This window comes from Anser brachyrhynchus, assembly GCF_964034855.1.
Source record: "Anser brachyrhynchus genome assembly, chromosome: 2".
In the NCBI taxonomy this organism is placed as follows: Eukaryota; Metazoa; Chordata; class Aves; order Anseriformes; family Anatidae; genus Anser; species Anser brachyrhynchus.
The window spans coordinates 33530245-33547861 of NC_137695.1; the positions used below are offsets into that span (position 1 = coordinate 33530245).

The 17617-nt window shown below is 38.5% G+C and overlaps 1 protein-coding gene across 7 annotated transcripts in view; it reads left to right on the plus strand.

Moving 5' to 3' along the window:
• ABCB5 (ATP binding cassette subfamily B member 5) overlaps positions 1-17617 on the plus strand; it is a 34380-nt gene that overhangs the window by 16018 nt on the left and 745 nt on the right. For 6 of the 7 annotated variants that reach the window (XM_080577849.1, XM_080577848.1, XM_080577853.1 and 3 more), the window contains 13 exons: positions 2226-2387; positions 2608-2847; positions 4875-5021; positions 5869-5973; positions 6741-6818; positions 7893-7976; positions 9870-10073; positions 10857-10957; positions 12375-12515; positions 13021-13177; positions 14709-14906; positions 15772-15978; positions 16969-17115. In XM_080577849.1, the coding sequence (XP_080433975.1) occupies positions 2226-2387; positions 2608-2847; positions 4875-5021; positions 5869-5973; positions 6741-6818; positions 7893-7976; positions 9870-10073; positions 10857-10957; positions 12375-12515; positions 13021-13177; positions 14709-14906; positions 15772-15978; positions 16969-17115 (1971 nt within the window). The remainder of the gene's footprint in view (positions 1-2225; positions 2388-2607; positions 2848-4874; positions 5022-5868; positions 5974-6740; positions 6819-7892; positions 7977-9869; positions 10074-10856; positions 10958-12374; positions 12516-13020; positions 13178-14708; positions 14907-15771; positions 15979-16968; positions 17116-17617) is intronic. The other variant, XM_080577850.1, reaches the window with a different exon arrangement.

Genomic DNA, 17617 nt, shown 5'->3' on the forward strand with positions numbered 1-17617 from the left:
ATTAAGAAAAATTAGCACTGTTTTCAGTGCAGCTACCCACTGGAATCAAGAACACTAGAAAATAAAATTTGGATGGATGTTTCAATTTCAGCGTTAAAACTGAGTTTAAAACAATCCTAACTTTGCTTAGGAATCATTTCAGTTAGTAATTAGTAATAATGCTAAAAAAACAAAGACATTTATGCTTAAGTGCAACTATACCTTAGGTCTCCCGTGCTTTCTTCTCAAATCATTTGTTCATTTGCTGGTGAATTATGGTTAGCATGTTAGCAAGAGAAGGCATGAGAGCTCAATGGACTATCTTCAGGTAGAATAACAGCAAAGTATAGTATAATACTCCTTGTACTGGTTCTTCATTGAACAGTTGCTTCATAATTTTCAGAAAGCTTTTGGGATTAGCCATTTCATTTCTTTACAGAGACTGAATGCAAATCAGAACCCACACAGAACAAAAAGTGGAGCCAGTTATAAATGTTAAGTTTCTGTCTATCTTTTTCCTTTTATCTTCCTTCCTTTTTTAATTTTTTTTATTTATTTTTTATCGGCCCCACTGCTCTAAGGCAGATAGTACTGCAGAGCTGTAAGCTTATACCTGTGCCTCTGTACCCTCCAGCTCATGGTCCTTTCTTCACTGCCCTCTTACGTCAGCAATTTCCACCAAGATGCAGTGGAACCTAGCGACTTAAAAAAAATACTACATGTTTGGATGGGAATGTTATTTTACATATCTAATACTTAATGCATTTTTAAAAAGCTAAGTGAAAAATCCTGCCTTTTATTTCAGTAGTTCTGAACAGAGGTGTGAGTTACAAGTATGGCTCAGGGGAAATACAGAACTTACCACCTTTACCACCAGTCAGTTTAAATCTGAGGTAAAACGTAGCTGTTATATTCACCTGACTGCACTGGTTTTTGGTTCTAAGCTAATACAAAGATGTCAAAGTAATATTTGTATATCAGTGATATTATCACTGCAAAGTCAAGCACTAGAAGGTTGCTGCTTCAACCATAATTTAGCCTTCTTTTGCGTGTTCTTTAATTCCATGATTTCATACTAACTTTTTTGCAGAAGCTTGCTGTTTCGTTTAGTGGATAACATAAAAGGAGAGCACTGAATTAAGGCAACTGTTATATATATACTTTATCCTCAAGCTTCAGCACGTTCCCACATCATGCCAAGATGAACCTTGAATCATAACTTAATCCTTTTTTCCACAGGTTTTTGATGTGTAGTCTCTAAACAGGGTTTATGAATTTCTTCTCCATAGTCCTGAGTGGAAAAAGTGGTGCTAGTATTAGTCATTTGTTTACAACTGGGGAGCAAAGAAACTAACCTCACAAATGCACGCCTCTTCTGAGAGGTCATGTGCAGATCCTTATGGTCTGATGTTTTTTTAGATAACAAGCAAAATGCTTTAAAAAGTTGAAAAGTTCTGATCACAGCTCCCAGCTACAGTGATGAAGACTTTGCACCTCTGCATATTAGGGCACAGGCATGGAAACTGCACCAAGACTGACCTCCTGTGAAGGCTCTGAGTGACGCATGTCAGATCCGTGAGCCAGGGTAGGGCAAGAATCCAAATCCAAAATATTCATCTACCAAAGCTGTCCTCATCTCCACACGCCTGTTCCTGTGCTTGTACACTGTACAAATTTTGTAGCAAGTAACTTTAAACAGGCTCCTTGTCTACAGAACATAATTGTTGCACGAGGTCCCCTTGAGTATCTCCTCCTGCCACCAAGTCACTGTGTGCTCCAGCTGTCAGCCAGGAGGGAGGTCACTTTCTCCAGCAGCTGCAAGCTGACCTGTGTGTGTGCTCAGTCACTGCATGAGGACTGTGCCAGCAACTCATCTGCATGTGGGAACTGCAGAGGGTTGGAGCATGTAACCTGCAGACTGAGGCTTTGGAGGTTCTAGCTGCAAAATCCCACCAGGTTCCTGTGGAGAATGTCTTAGCTGAACATTTGGGCTGTAGTTTATTTCGATGGGCTGGAAGAGTTTTAGGGAACGAGTAAAACACATTTCTGACTCAAAATGTGCTCCACTCCTCTACACTTTCCCATTAAGCTTTATCAAAAGCCATGCTAATGTTATACCTCCTGAAAATGTGTGGACATATTTTTTTAAAGATTGCATTTCTTGTATTATAAATGTCTAAATTATCTTTAGTTTATTTCTAATGTCGTCATGCATCTTAATGTGAACTTCTTTTGTTTTTTATAAGGCTCGGACTGGACGTACCACTATTGTGATTGCTCACAGACTGTCTACCATCAGGACTGCTGACACTATTGCTGCATTTGAGAAAGGAATTGTGGTTGAGCAAGGAACACACAGCGAACTCATGTTGCAGAAGGGAGTCTACTATTCTCTTGTAATGCAGCAAGTAAGTGCAAATTATTTGCTTTATTTATCCATTTCATCAAGGTGTGTAATGTCTTATGGATGCTAGTCTGCTGTTCTGCCATTACACACTGAAACAAGTGGCCTGTAAGTAACAGCAGTCACGTGACTGAAGCAGCAGTAATCATGAGAAATAATTTTCACTCTTTTCTTTTCCATGCTCAAAATGTCGTGTGACCTTGTGTATCCTGAATTCTCACTAGGGCTGTAGCAATAATGTTCAAGACGATGGTGCATCAGAAGAAGATGAAAAGGCAGAAGATGAGGAATATGAGGAAAATGACAGAAGTGGTTTTGTGGAGGAACTGACACTTCAAGATCGTTCTGAAGAATTGGTGGTCTCTGGGAGAAGCAGCATTCGTAGAAGATCTAGCAGATACAAGAGCAAGAGGTGCTCTTCTAAGAAAAAGTCATCTGAAAAAAAGAAAAAAAAGGAGGTGAAGGTTGGTATTAAAACTTCCAGTTGGAATTTTAGTGATAAGATAGAAGCATAGTCACAAAACACATCATTTTTTGGGGATAGCTGACTGCCACGCAACCCTTTCTCTGGTCCTATCAGAAGCAGTACTCACCAGGTTGAATATTTGCCCTTGGAAGACAAGGGTGGTCACATCTTACCAAAATCTTTGCTTTAACGCTATTGACTTAATGAAGTGAATTGGGAAACATTTTGTGTTGTTGGTTTGTCATACTTCATAAAATTAGGTATATTATTTCATTGCTACTGAAATTTTAATTCTATTTAATTAAAACAAGCTGTGAGATTTCATTTTCAGGATTTTTCTTTGCTCCCTGGAACTCACTGTTGCAAATACTAGTGGACAATATAATCCATGCGTACCAAGCTTTACGGCACTTTAGAATATTGTGTGTCAAATGGAAAAAAATATACCAAAACCCTGAAGCTTTGGTGTTACCTAAATAACAGAATAATCTGTCTCCCACAGCCCCACTCTCCTGCAGCCTCTCAGTCTCTGTGCCTTAGTATATGCTTTCAAACACTGAGTTCTGGAGCTATACATTCACGTAATACACTTTGACCGATACTAAATAGGAATAAAAGTCATATAGGAAATTCAGTTTTAAAAACAGAACTTTGACTTGTCAAAGTTGACTAAAACTTGCTCGCTGCAATCCATAAGAGAAGAATTCTAGTGGACTTGGTTAGATTTTGGGTAGGTAGGTCAAAAGGAGCTTAACTTTTTTTCCTATTTTGTACTGCTCGAACTGAAGCAATGTTTTGTGTGTGTGAAATGTACTGAAAGAGTTGTGTTTAGGGACGTGTGTGTTTTTTTTTTTTTTCTTTTTAACCTGTCTTCTTAACCTGACTTCAGGACCATCAAAGTGAGGAAATAAAATGTAAATTCTGAAATACAGATCATGGATTCTTTGAAGTCTATGGAAGTTAGGATTTCATCTGTAATCAGATTATTTAACACACTTGTGGAAACTTCAGTGTACTTTGCATCTATATTCCTTCTCACTAGAATACAGATTCCAACTAATACATTGAACAGTATGAAGGAACTGGATCCATTCCTATTATCACTAAGAGTTATACAACTTCAAAAAATACTTTTTATCTGTGTATTTGTATAGTTTAAGACCTCATTAGAGGAAGTAGTGGATACTCATGCTTATGACTTAAGTATTCATTACCTTCATACACACGGGGGGGAAAAAAGAGAGAAATCAAGTGTCTAACTGTTGTAATTATTTCAAAAAGTTCAACCCACTTTTATGGCTACAGCTTAGCCACCCTAATTCAGCATCTGAAGCATGGGATAAAATAACCAGGAAGCAAGAGCAATGTACTTATAATCCTGCCTAATATTTTGTCTCACTTCCAATGTTTTCACTTTTTGCTTTTCCAGAACTCCCTCTGTGGAGGCACAGACACTTGAATAAATTATTAAAGTAGAACAGGACATTTTTTTGTAATCTCAAAGGAGATACAGGCTAACTCACTGTTACATATGCCTCTTTTATGCTCTTGGTAACAATGCACAAGCTATAGTTTGCAAAAGAGAAAGATGACATCTATGCTCAATTATATTATTGCCAACCCACTAGCATTTAGCTGAACTGGAGGGATTTTTTTCTGGGCTCTAAACAGTGAGACTTTTAGTTCTTTATAATGATGCAAGTGTTAAATTTGCCATTCATGGTGACCAGCTCTGTCCAACTTTCAATGAAGTGCACTGGCCCTCATTCACCCCTCATGACTTAGCCTTTTATTAAATCTTTGCCTCCGAACTTTTACAGTGCTGTTGAAGTTCTGGAGTATGGAACAGCAAAGCTGCAGTTCTCCAATATGTTTGCTCACTTGGAGTGCACAGAGAGGGCTTTCAGTAGTTTACAAAGATAGATCACTACTCAAAGCCTAATGAACTCCTGCTGCCTGAGGATTTTCATGTTTTGCAACTTTCCAAGGAAAACTTGCAGCCTTCCTTTTTTTTTTCTTTTGTAGGAAGAAAATCTCCCTGCTGTGCCTTACTCGAGAATCCTGGCTCTGAACAAACCTGAGTGGCTGTATGTACTGCTGGGAGTGATTGCTGCTGCCATCTCAGGTGGGGTCCATCCTGCATTTGCTGTTATATTTGGAAAAATCATTGGGGTGAGTTTTTTCACAAATGGACACTGCAATCCTGAGCTTCATTCATGTTCAGACAGTTCCCTCTATGCAAGATTAGGTGGGATTCACTTGTATAAGTGTAGGTTTCCTGACACCTCTAAAGGTGTCTCAGATGCCCAACAGCATGTAGAAAGGCGTTAGCTGCATGTTTAGACAACAGAATTACATCCCTGCCGTGTCAGAATTGCATCCCTCACTGCCTCTGGAGTCTGGGTGCTGGTATTTTTGTGAGTTTTTGTTTGTTTGTTGTTGTTGTTTTCTCTGATTCTTCAAAGACAGCTAAGATAATTCTAAAAGGCACTGACAATCGGACTTTGTAAACAATTGCTTCTGTATTTCCCATGTTGTAAGGGTTAAGTAGTCTCCCATGCATTTCCTACCCCAAATTGTTTGAAAGTTGTCAGCGCAGAAGTAGGATGACAGAGTATTGTCTTGGAGAAGACTGGAATGAGATCATAAAGGAGGGTGATAGGATTTCCAAGCAGATTGATGAGTGGTGGATCCTGTCTCTCCATCAGACAAATCCAATGAAAAATGAGTAAAAGTTAGTGACCCTCTAGAGGTAGATCCCAGTGTGACTGCACCTGACTAGTAGAGGAAAGGAGGAATAGTTGGAGCTGGGGAAAGTAGTTAGTGAGATATAGGCTAAATAGAAAGCTGGACTGCGTTCTAGCTTTCAACAGGAAGTTGAGTGCAGGCTGGTTTCAGGATCCAGAATATATGTTACGAGAAATCAAAGTAGACATGTTTCTTGAGATGAAAGTTGGTTTATGCAGCTGGCAGTCACTGTCTGTATACTCCATTTTTATTTATTTTTTTCCTTGCACAGGCTTTTCAAGAAACAGATGCAGAAAAGAGGAGTAAAAACACTTTGGTTCTTTCTCTAATGTTTCTTTTACTTGGAGTGATTACTTTAGCTGCGTACATAATCCAAGTAAGTGTCACTACGCTGAAATGTTGGAAGTTCTTAACTCACCAGCAGGCTGCAGGTATAACTTGTATCAGTGCAGTTTGAGAAGCCAAAGCACCAGTCAGAGCTTACAAACACATGCACAAGTGCAAGGGTTCTTCCTGAGATGCCTGATTTTTATTGATGTATTTACTTAAATATATGGCCATGTTTTCTATTGATCTAAATAAGCATGGCTCCACTGAAGGCAATGTCAATTCAGCATGACTGAAACCAAAGCTGAGGGTTAGACCATAAAAGTCAAAGACCAACATTTATAACTGACAGTCTGTAGACTCTTGCCAAAGTAAATATAAAATGGCTTTCTGAAAGGGCCATACCATCAAACAAATTCCATCATTTGCTGTCCTCTTACTACTGTTTTGCAGCTTTCAGGAAATATTGCATATTGATGTCCATCCCATAAAGTGTGTTGGTATGACTGCTGCGAGTGGATGTCTCTGGTAGTGGTTGGAATAGAGGTCAACAACTATATAGGCCAATTTATCCTCCAAAGCTGTTGAGGCATGTGAATAAGGCATTACAACAAAGCTCCTGCCTTCTTTGTCATGTTGTTCCCTTTCTGTAGGAAAAGAGTTTCAGGTTCCAGGAATGTTAATGGCACTCTTCCCAAAACTTGCATATGTGCAGAGGGTTGTAGGAGACTTTTTGGTGTAATTGCTTTTATTGTGTGGCTTTATAAACAGAGATGAAGCATCAAATGAGAAAATGTGACTGTTTTTCCCCTGCAGGGATTCATGTTTGGGAAGTCTGGGGAAATACTAACAATGAGACTACGCTCCTTGTCCTTCAGAGCATTACTTCAGCAGGTATGAATTATGCAGTGAGGTTGTCATGAGAGCCAGATGGTTTTTGCAGACCTTGCAAGGTACATGTTGGATTTCAACTGTGTGATCTGGAGACAAGAAATACAAAAACATTTCTCTTCTACCACTAACTTAGAAAAAAATACAACTTGTCTGAAAATCTCCTGTCACATGCAACTTAGCTCAAATAGTCTAATTCTGAAGGAGCGTCATTGCAAACATGCACATTTCTGACACTCTAATATGCACATGGTTTGCAGCTGTTTGTGTGTACCCAGATTCCTGCAGGATGGCCAAAAATTTAATCTCCACTTGCTTAAGTCTTATCTGTTTGGCTATTCCAATTTAAATATATGTACTGCAATCCATATTAAATAGACAGTCTGGTAACTTTCTAATGCAAAAATTCAAATTGCCCTATTGCATCAAGAATTACTTGAGAAGAGTGAAGTTACTTGTATTAAATATTTCCTGTTAATCAGTTCATAAGACTTCATGTTACTTGCATAGGACTTTTAAGAATGCATGACTTAGTACATGGTGCACCCACTGGGGACAGCTGGCAAGAGCCCTGATGTTCATAGAAACACCTGAAAGGAACTAGGAGAAGGAAAATTAAGTGGTTAAAAAATAACTCGCATTGTCTCCGGAGATACAGAGAGGGAGTAAGGCCCTTTTATGTACAAATAGAGATGAGCAACTCATTCTCTATAGTTAAAGCAATAGGTAACTTGTAAGAAGAGAATGGTTAACCTCTTCAAGCCCAAAGGAGGACTGAGTAAAAGCAGATTATAGTAAAACTTGTCTAAATAGGCACATTCAGAAAAACATTACCATTAATAACACTTATACTGTTATTCTGCTTGGAACATGTAATTGTTCGTGCCCTTTAAGCTTTTTCTTTTACTTTATTTGGAAGAATAATGCAGTTAGCTGTTACTGACTTGTACTTCCTTTTCCCTGTATGCTATCTGATCTGGAAATATTTATTCATTTTACTAGCAAACCTGATAAATCTGAAATACGATAAGAACATGTAACTTTGTAAAGCAAAAATTACTAACTTTTTTCTTACAGGAGATTGGATGGTACGATGATCAGAAAAATGCTGTTGGCGTTCTGTTAACTCGACTTGCTACAGATGCTTCCCAAGTCAAAGGGGTATGTTGATTGTTTTTTGTGTTTATTTTTTAAAATATTTTTCTTTAGAAACATAAAAGCCATTTGCAAGGAAGACTGACATTATTTCAGAAGACAGGGTAGTAAATCTACCCCTACAGACTGACAGATGCATTTAAATAGCATGTTGCTGACACTTTGAGCAAGACTTAAAGCTGATAATTTGAAAACTATAGAAAATCCCACAGATATTTATGTACCTTTCATTTCCCTCTCTGCAAGTCTCTAAGCTAAACATATAATTGTAGACTACGTCACTATGCAAAATGGAATCTGTGTATGCACTGGGGACCAGAATTAGTGGACCTCAGGTGTTTGCACCCTATGATGTGTATCATCAGGGTGCCATGAAAGCTGCATCTGCAGATGAGGCAGACTCTTACTGGCCTTAATGAAGAGAATTCTTCCTATCCCCTAGCAAATGTGCTTCATACACAAGAAGGCCAAACAAAGAAATGTTATGGCATTAATAAAGAACACCCTAGAGGGCAATACCCAAGGGAGGAGATGACTCAAGGGGCTGATACTGGAGAGGTGGCCACTTGATGCTGGCAGAAGAATATGGCAAATTGTGCACGGTTCCACCTACTGCTCATCTCATTAGCATTCCCTGGAAAAAAAAAATACTACAGGACTTGCAAGGGAAAGGTTGGCTGTTTCATTTTAAGATGGTTTTGTTTCCTTCAGATGTGTAAATCAAAAACCCTTTAATCTCTTCATTTTTCATTCTCAGTAGATATTGTTTGTTTCTTTCAGTCCTCTGTCCTCGTTTCTTATGGGCTGGTAGCGAGAAAAGAGTCTTTGAAAAAAATTAATCATTTGCATCTTTCAAATTTGCAGTTTGCTTCAGTGGCATTGAACTACATCATCATGCAGGGCAGAAATAGAAAAAGGGGATGCATTGGGTCCTCTAACTATAAAAGCCAACCAAGGGCATGAATTGCTCTCCAAGGCTATTGTGTTCTCTGAAGCGCTAGTGTCAGTAAGTGCCATGCCTCACGCTGTGCTGGCTGAAGTTTCCAAATTCATCTTTATGTGCAGCCCCTGGAACATATGGCAGTAATTCACCTTGGCATTGGTTTAATTATTACTATTTTAAATTGTATTGAACAAGAAAAGTCTTTTTAGGGCAGGAAAGTCTCTGGCAAAAGAGAGGAATTTTGTTTCCTGCCCAAGGATTTTTGTTTTTTTCCATCAAGCCAAATGTTGGAAGACGAGCTATTTCCACAGGGCTGTTTTCAGACCTTTTCTACTGCACGTCAGAGCCCACCCTGATGCTGGATACTACTCATCTCTCGTTTTGAAAGCTCTCCATGTAAAGGTTATACAGGCTGGGAGGAGATAGGAGTTCTTCAGTACAAGTTAATCTTTTCCACTCATTAGCCTTGCTGAGATGAAGCATTTTTGCAGGGTGGCCAAAATGAGGTTGGGTTCCCAGAAAAATGTTAGATGAAGCAATGCAAGAACTTGATGTATAGTCACACTCCTGTTGGTGGGATGGGTTAACGGATGGCTGTCATTAGAATGAAGCTCCTCTTGCCTACTGTTGTGCGCCCAACCTGCCGCCTTACAACAGTGGCCACAGTTTCATGTGCCTCAGGTAGCAAAGAAAGTCTCGGATATATGTTATACAACTGCCATGACCAACTTTCTAGACATCTTTAACCTCACTTGAAGGCCTGAACGCTGGCAGATAGAGGAATGTCGAGGAACAGTTACATAAGTACATGCACAATGTCAGTGCACATGACCATGCATGATTTAGTTTTCCAGCTGAACTGTTGGCCTCAAGTAAATAGTGATTTCAAGTGGTGATATAACTAACAAAAAGAAAACCTAATGATGGATATTTTGGGGTTTCTGGATTTTTCTTAGGCAACTGGAAGCCGACTTGGACTGATGACTATGACGGTCTTTACCCTTCTGACTGCCATCATTATTGCTTTTGTGTACGGCTGGCAGTTGACTTTGCTTATCCTGGCCTGCATTCCTTTCGTTATTGCTACAAATGCTGCAAGTGTTAGCTCTGTGTCTGGTCATGCAGCAAAAGATCAAAAAGCTTTGGAAGAGGCTGGAAGAGTAAGTTCTCCAATTCTAAGTACAGGGTTTTGGTGTGAGATCACTTTTAAGGACAACATTACAGCTGACTCAATTATCCAAAATAAATGAAGGGGGGAGAGGACAGGACAGGGTGGGGGGATGAAGGAAATGTTTATATATCCTCAAGAAAAGCAAAACATAGATAACACAAAACATCTGTAAATTGGGCTATAAAAATGCATTTGAATGCCTCTGTAGCAGATTTCTGGGCAGAGACAGCTGTAACAGTACTGCTATGTTTTGGGCCTGTGCTGTAGCCAGAAGTGTTGCAGGGCTGAGCCACGAAGCCCTGACACAACTGCTTCTTCATTCTGTCACAAAATGCAAACTCTTAACATGCTCAAGAGTTAGGGTGCTGCCTTTGTTTACCTGATACTGCTTTTCAAGGAGACAGAAGTAATCCATGCAAAAGAATAAGCTGTGTCTAGATGATTGAGGTTTATTCTTATTTTATTAAATAGTATTTTATTTGGATCCCAACCTATGGGATAGGGCAGAGACTGACACTTCCTACATCCTGATGTAAAGGTTCAAAATTCAAATACTTTGGCTTCAGACTCCCCTTGCCTTGTGACCTTGGGATGAGTAACATCATTGTTCTGGGCTTTCCTTCCCAGAGATAACAGACCTCAATCTCTTTTCTTAAGTACATGCTTTCTGATCTAAACTAATAAATGTTAGAGAAGAACTCAAGTATTTAGGAGATATACTGTAGATTTCAGGTGTAAGATATTACCTCTTACCTTTTATCTCCCAATTTAGATTTCAACAGATTCAGTTGAAAATATAAGAACTGTAGCTTCGCTGACAAGGGAAGAAGCATTTTATGAAAAATACGTAACAAGTTTGAATGGTCCATATAGGTAGGATCTTTTTTCTTTAATTCTGTCCTTTGAACAGTTTAGTCTTTCAGATTTATTGTAAAAATACTTCTTGCAAACTGTCCAATACCCACAAGATTAGGAAGGGTATCAATAACCTTTTCTATAGGCTTGAAACTTGTTCACTTGGTGTATTTTAACATGCTTTCTTGAATGCAGAGTTTAGAGGAGATTAAAAAAAAATAACACACATTTGCAGGAATTGCATTTCCATTATGCAAATATTTTATAAAAATTCATTTTCCTCATATTTTACAGAATATTGTTTGCTTGCGTATACATAGAATATAGGACATCTATTCACTCAATTTCAGCATGTTGGATTAATACTTGTTAACTCAGGAATGGACAGTTAACTCCCATACCACACCCATTATAACATAAACCAGCTTGATTCCACTCATGTGATATTGAAACCTCAAAATGAACTTCATGCATTTCCCTTGTTTGACCCACTATCTTTGACTGACTTTTTTGTCTCTGCTGAAATGCATTCAAACCACCAGGGCTGCCAGATTTTTCTAACCCCATTTTATTTAAATAAAATAGCCTAAAATCTGATTTGTTTCTTTCCTCCTTCAAGGTGAAAATGTAAAAGATGGAAAAGGTGGAAGGAAAAAAAAAAGATGGAAAAAGATGAAAAAAAAAAAAACCCTACCCTCATACAAACCAGTATTAAAATTCAGTATCTGGTAAACTAGCATTACCCAGGATATAGGCAGGATGCTTGCCTGGACTATCAAAAGTCTCTGATTTACTGCTCAGATTGGAAAGGAGATCTCCATTCCTTCAGAGAGAGCATCCTAAACCACAAGGGCAGAGAGTCCTCCTGACTCTGATTCAGTCTGCATTCAATTAGCTACACAAAATGAAACTTCTCCAGAAGGACAGATTGAGAAAGAGAGGCTTAGTCTAAATCCCTGAGGGGAAACCCAACAATATGTCCCTGCTTCGAATTGAGATGAGATGTCTCTGCTTGGATGGGAAGACCTGCCGGAAGCCCGCAGGCAGCTCTTAAAGCTGGGCTGAAGCCTGCCTGTTTTCTTAATAAGCTGGGTCATATATGGTAGTTATTAAAATGTGTTTTTTATCTGCTCCAGTGACCTGCCCTGCTGTAGAAAAGCAAAGGGAGAGATTCAGGATAGCATAACTGAGGACGAAGGATCTCATTGCTCTAATTTTCTGTCCTAAGGGCAGTTCCATGTCACGAGGCATGGTGTTTTTAGGGTCAAGCAGGGGTGGTTTGTGAGTGTGTGCATGTTCTGGGTTATCTGATGTGGTTTCAGGGGGAGAGCTGTGTTCCTTGGAAACCTTAACCCAGAAAGTTGGCCATCCCCAAGCCAGTGTTTGCTGTTTCTATTTTATGAGTTATTTACAGAAAGTCTTCTTCCTTTATCAGAGATTCTCTAACAAAAGCCCCTTTCTATGGATTTACCTATGGAGTAGCTCAGTCTGCAAACTACTTTGTTAATGCAGCAGTCTTCAGATTTGGGGCATGGCTCATTGCCCATTGTTTGAGCAACTTTGAAAATGTGTTTATGTGAGTATAGTTTGTGAAGGTAAAGATGGATACATGGGATAGTGATTTAAATGCATGCTAAATTTAATCTAATTACAGAGGTAATGGGGTGTGGAGACTAAGGAATCTGCAGTCTGGTTGGGAGTGCAGTTTGAGCAGAAGGGCTGTTTTGGGAAAAGGTGTGTATTTGGGCAGTGAAGCAGCAAGCATGTGACCGTGCTCAGTGCACTGTCTCTGGAGGGGTCTTTGCAGTTTGACATTCCTTCCAGGCAGAGGGTTTTACGCAGACAAATGACATGACACTAACCTATACTACTTACCTATAAAGTAGCAACAAATAGTTTTTTTTCTAATACTCTATGATATTGGGGGGGGTGAAGGGGAGGAGGGGAGAAGGGAGGAAAAGGAGCTCTAGAAATGTCATAATCTAAAGATGCTGAAAACTTTATTTTGAGGGTTTGTTTTACATGTAAAGAAAAAAAAATGTTCCACCAGAAGCAAATGATGCTTTGTCTTTTGTTTTTAGAGTCTTCTCTTCTGTCATATTTGCAGCTATGAATGTTGGTCAGTCTGCTTCCCTGGCACCAGATTATGGTAAAGCTAGAATTTCAGCTCAAAGAATCTTTCTTCTTTTGGACAGAAAACCTCAAATTGACAGTTACAGTGAAGAAGGTGAAAAATTGGTAAGATTTTTCAGAAAAACCTTTATATAACTACTTAGTAATGCTTTATTGTCTACAACTGTATTTACATGGTTTCATATTTGTAGGGTGTCACTGAAGACAGACACTATAAAATAATAGTACTGCCTTGTTATTTTGCCTTTTTTATTTTAATGGACCATATTATTCCCACTTTTCGGTCAGAAGTGTATAGCCTTCAAAGCTTTGCTCTGAATGAACTCAAAATGATTTTTTATTCAGCTTGCCCACATTTTAAGTGGTTTCAGGAAAACACTGACAATGTCAGTTCCACTCACAGTTGCATTGTCTTTGTAAGGGTTTATGGGAGAAATAAAATCCAAATGCACTTTACTGCTGTTTTTTGTAGACAAGTGAAAGTTCTTTTAGAGACAGAAGAGTATTGCCAAAATCCGTCCTCTTACAACTGTGGAAACTCTCACAAGTAAAAATGTGCTCTTGAGAATTCAGAACTAACCTAATGAATAATCTGTTTTACTCTAGAGGTTTAAAATATCTCACTTTTAAACCATCATTGTCATTAAGGAGACTGATCTTGGCACTTAAACTGGAAGCATTTCACGCAGAAACTTGACATGATCTGGAAGGATTACGTTTGTGCATCCAGTTCAAAATGAAACCCCTTGTAGGTGTTAGGTGGTAGCCACTACTCAGGCAACTATAATCTGGTTTCATTAACTTTAAGCTCTTACACGGGGTTTTCAACCTTTATAGTTAGGATCATGCTTATTTATATTCTTGAACCAGAGCCCTCAGGCACAGACTTCAAAAGATTTAGTAGAAGGTCCTTGGTAAAATTAAACTTGAAACTAAGTATTTCTATTATAGACCAGACTCAAACATGAGCAACACTTGTGACTTGTAACTTCAGCAAAGGAAAGATTTGAGGCCCTTAAATTAGATCTTCAGCAGCTGTGCTAGTGCTGCTGTTTACATGGGGCTGGCTCCTGCCCCAAACAATAGGCAATGTCTTACTGCATGCCCCCTTTCTTCCACTTGTGCTTAGAAATCTGTCTGTCTAGCTGATTAATAACTGCTGTTACTTTTTAAAACACATCTTGTCCTGCATACTTGTAAATTATCTGCTAAAGAGTTTAGCTCTGTTACCTTAATATCTGATCGTGACCTTGTGGTTTATTCATTCAAATCATGCTACTCAGAACATGCAGTCAAGAAAGCAAATGCTGTAGTAGAAGCGCCTCGACTAAGTGCATCACAAATGAAAAATATTAACATTATTTCTGTGACATAAAGATAATCCTTCAAAAGTTGAAATGAAAAATAAATACAGGAGAGAGATGCAGAAAAATCCAAAGGATCTAGTGATTTGCATCTGGAGGTTGTATCATAAATAACAATACTGAATGCAGTCCAATATGTAATTGTAAAGAACATCAAAAGTGATTTCAAAAACACCATCCCAAACGTCTATGTCAGCTCTCATTTAACACTTGGTTATTTTAGTTGAAGCTACTAAATGCTAATATAATCATGTGAACTCTGTTTTTTTCAGAGTAATTTTGAAGGCAACATTGAATTCAGAAACATCAATTTTGTATATCCAACAAGGCCAGAAGTTCAAGTTTTGCAAGGACTCACTGTGAAGGTTAACAAAGGACAGACTCTGGCATTAGTAGGAAGCAGTGGCTGTGGCAAAAGCACATCCATTCAGCTCCTGGAGAGATTTTATGACCCTGCAGAAGGACAAGTGGTAAAAATAGATTTGTGTGGCTATTAATAATTGTTGAATCTACTGAACTCCTTATCTTCCAGAGTTCCAGAGGCCTTAAACAATCCTGGCAATATCTCTGGAGAGCTGCCTCTTTCAGAGGTATGGGCTACTGAGGTTGCAGCTGTAAACAACCTCAAGACCCCTGTCACTGCCTGCCCCTGTGCATTACTAGGCCAGCACTGGCACCTGTGTGCTCAGGGCAGAGATACCACTGAAAATAATGGTTTCAGACTGCATTGCCTCCCCAAAGCTGCTCACAACATGGTCACACGGGTGCATAACACTCATATCACTTGCTTGATGGTGTATGAGTCCTCTCATAATATGAATTCACACATTAGAGACACAGATATGTGCTTCAGACAATACAAATGTAATCCCACAGGATGTTACTGTGTCACTGTCAGAAGGGTGCAATGGGCTTTTTGATGCATTGCTAACAATATGTGTAGAAGGTCCAAGAAAACTTTCTTGGAGGTTTTAAGATTGAGCTAAAGTTGTTGCATGCAGCATCTTAGGGATGTTTTTTATGTGTAAAGTTTCCCAGTACTGTTTCGGTTCTGCAGGGCTGGAAGGATTGCAGGAACAGCCCGTGTGATGTGTGCTCCGTGCTTCTGTTTGCTAGGAAATAGAAGTGAAAACACACGAAATTAAAAACTAATGAAAGGAAATATTTATCTATACTGTTGGTTCAGTTCCACTTTGCATGAAAAATGTACTTGATTTCAGCTGGAAATCTAACACATAACAGGTTTCCTGTTACAATTCGTTTCCTATTTACACTCTGTATCTCTGGATGAGCTCTGTAGTCAACTTGGCATCATTTTTCTGTTGCTCTTTCTAGTTAGCAGATGGATTTGATACTAAATCTTTGCATTTACAATGGCTGAGGTCCAAGCTGGGTCTGGTGTCACAGGAGCCTATTTTGTTTGACTGCAGCATTGCGGAAAATATTCAATATGGAGACAACAGTAGGGTTGTTAGTCAGGAGGAAATTGAAGCAGCAGCTAAAGCAGCAAATATTCATGCCTTCATTGAAAAATTGCCAGAGGTAAGAGATGGTGGTCTTCTCTTCACAGCACAATTAGATATTTGGAGTGGCATGGAGAAATCTAGGCAATGTGCTTATATAGATCAGAGTTAAGTGCACACTTTAAAATGAGAAAATACAGAATTGATGCTTAAAAATTTCAGTATGTGTGATAAGTTTTTAAAATCCCTGTTAAATTGTTCAAAACAAAAGTCGATGTTCCAATTAATATAGCGGTAGACAAAGGAGAATGAGTGGAAAAAATGAGGACACTGCATACAAATATGTCCTCATGTCCTCAATTTTTAATATTTTTTTCCTTTTACATCTGAAACTTCTCAAGTTGTTTTAGAAAAATTCATCTTAGAGTATTTCAGTAAAACTAAATGCTTTATTTCTAATTGGATGTGCATGCATAGGGAGTGATTCTTAAAATAACACGTGCTGATAAATCAAAAGTGAATGACGTGGCATTTAACCTTCATGCCTGCCAAGAACTTGTTTCTAGCAAGAAAAAATGCTTTGATGGTTTGTTTTCGCTGTAGTTCTGCGTAACTGAAAATGATGTAATGATGCTGAAAAATACTGCATTTTTCTTACTACTAATGATGTTTGGGATTTTGTATTGTTACTCACAAGTAACACAGATCAAGTCCATAATGTATATGTCAGGAAACATTAAATATATGGTTACTCTTACGGTCATACACTCATGGCCAAATGTCTGGACACCTTACCACTATTACTGGCAGTACTCTAATCTTTGGGGAAGTAAATTTTCTGACCAGGTATAAACATGTGGCTTATATATAACTGTTTATACTTAAGGTTTTATAAGCACCTCAACTCTATTAAAACCATTTGTACTTTTCTTTACTTTCATCATGGAAATACCTGATTATTTTTATAGCTACACATAAAATTCTACTTTTCTAATATTTCTCTCCTTTCTCTAAGAGTATTCTCAGGATTATTATTTATTTTTCACCCCTCTTCATTTTTAATATCCAGAAATATAATACCCGGGTGGGTGAGAAAGGAACACAACTTTCTGGAGGTCAAAAACAAAGAATAGCAATTGCCCGTGCTCTGGTTCGTAATCCTGCCATTCTACTTCTGGACGAAGCTACTTCTGCACTTGACACAGAAAGTGAAAAGGTGAGTAGTGAACATTACATGAACTACTTATGTCTATATACATGGCTAGTTATTTTCTGTAGGATAAAATTTTAAGAGAAATCAACATAAAGTGTTGCAGGTGCTCAGCTATGAAACAACCAGGCAGGTGTATGTCAGTAGCTTTTCCGTTTGCAAGTTTTGAATTTAAAGACAGCAGGAAGCTGTGCATATCTATTAAGAAAGTTTAAAAAAAAAAAAATAAGCCATATAATAACCAGCAACATTATAAAAAAGACCTCGGAAAGATAACTCCTCAGTAGTCTTCGTGTTAGCTGTATTTGATAGTAAATACTGAATTTGTGTTCTGTTCCAACCTGAATGCACAAGAACCAATTTTCAGTGACAAGTCTGACTGGCCTCAAAGCAAAACCCTGTTGAGCAAGGGTGTCTCATATGCACTGACTTTATATCTATAGGAGATATACTGAGGTGATAACAAAGAGTAAGAAATCAAGTGTGGTTCCTACAAGTGAGGCTCTCC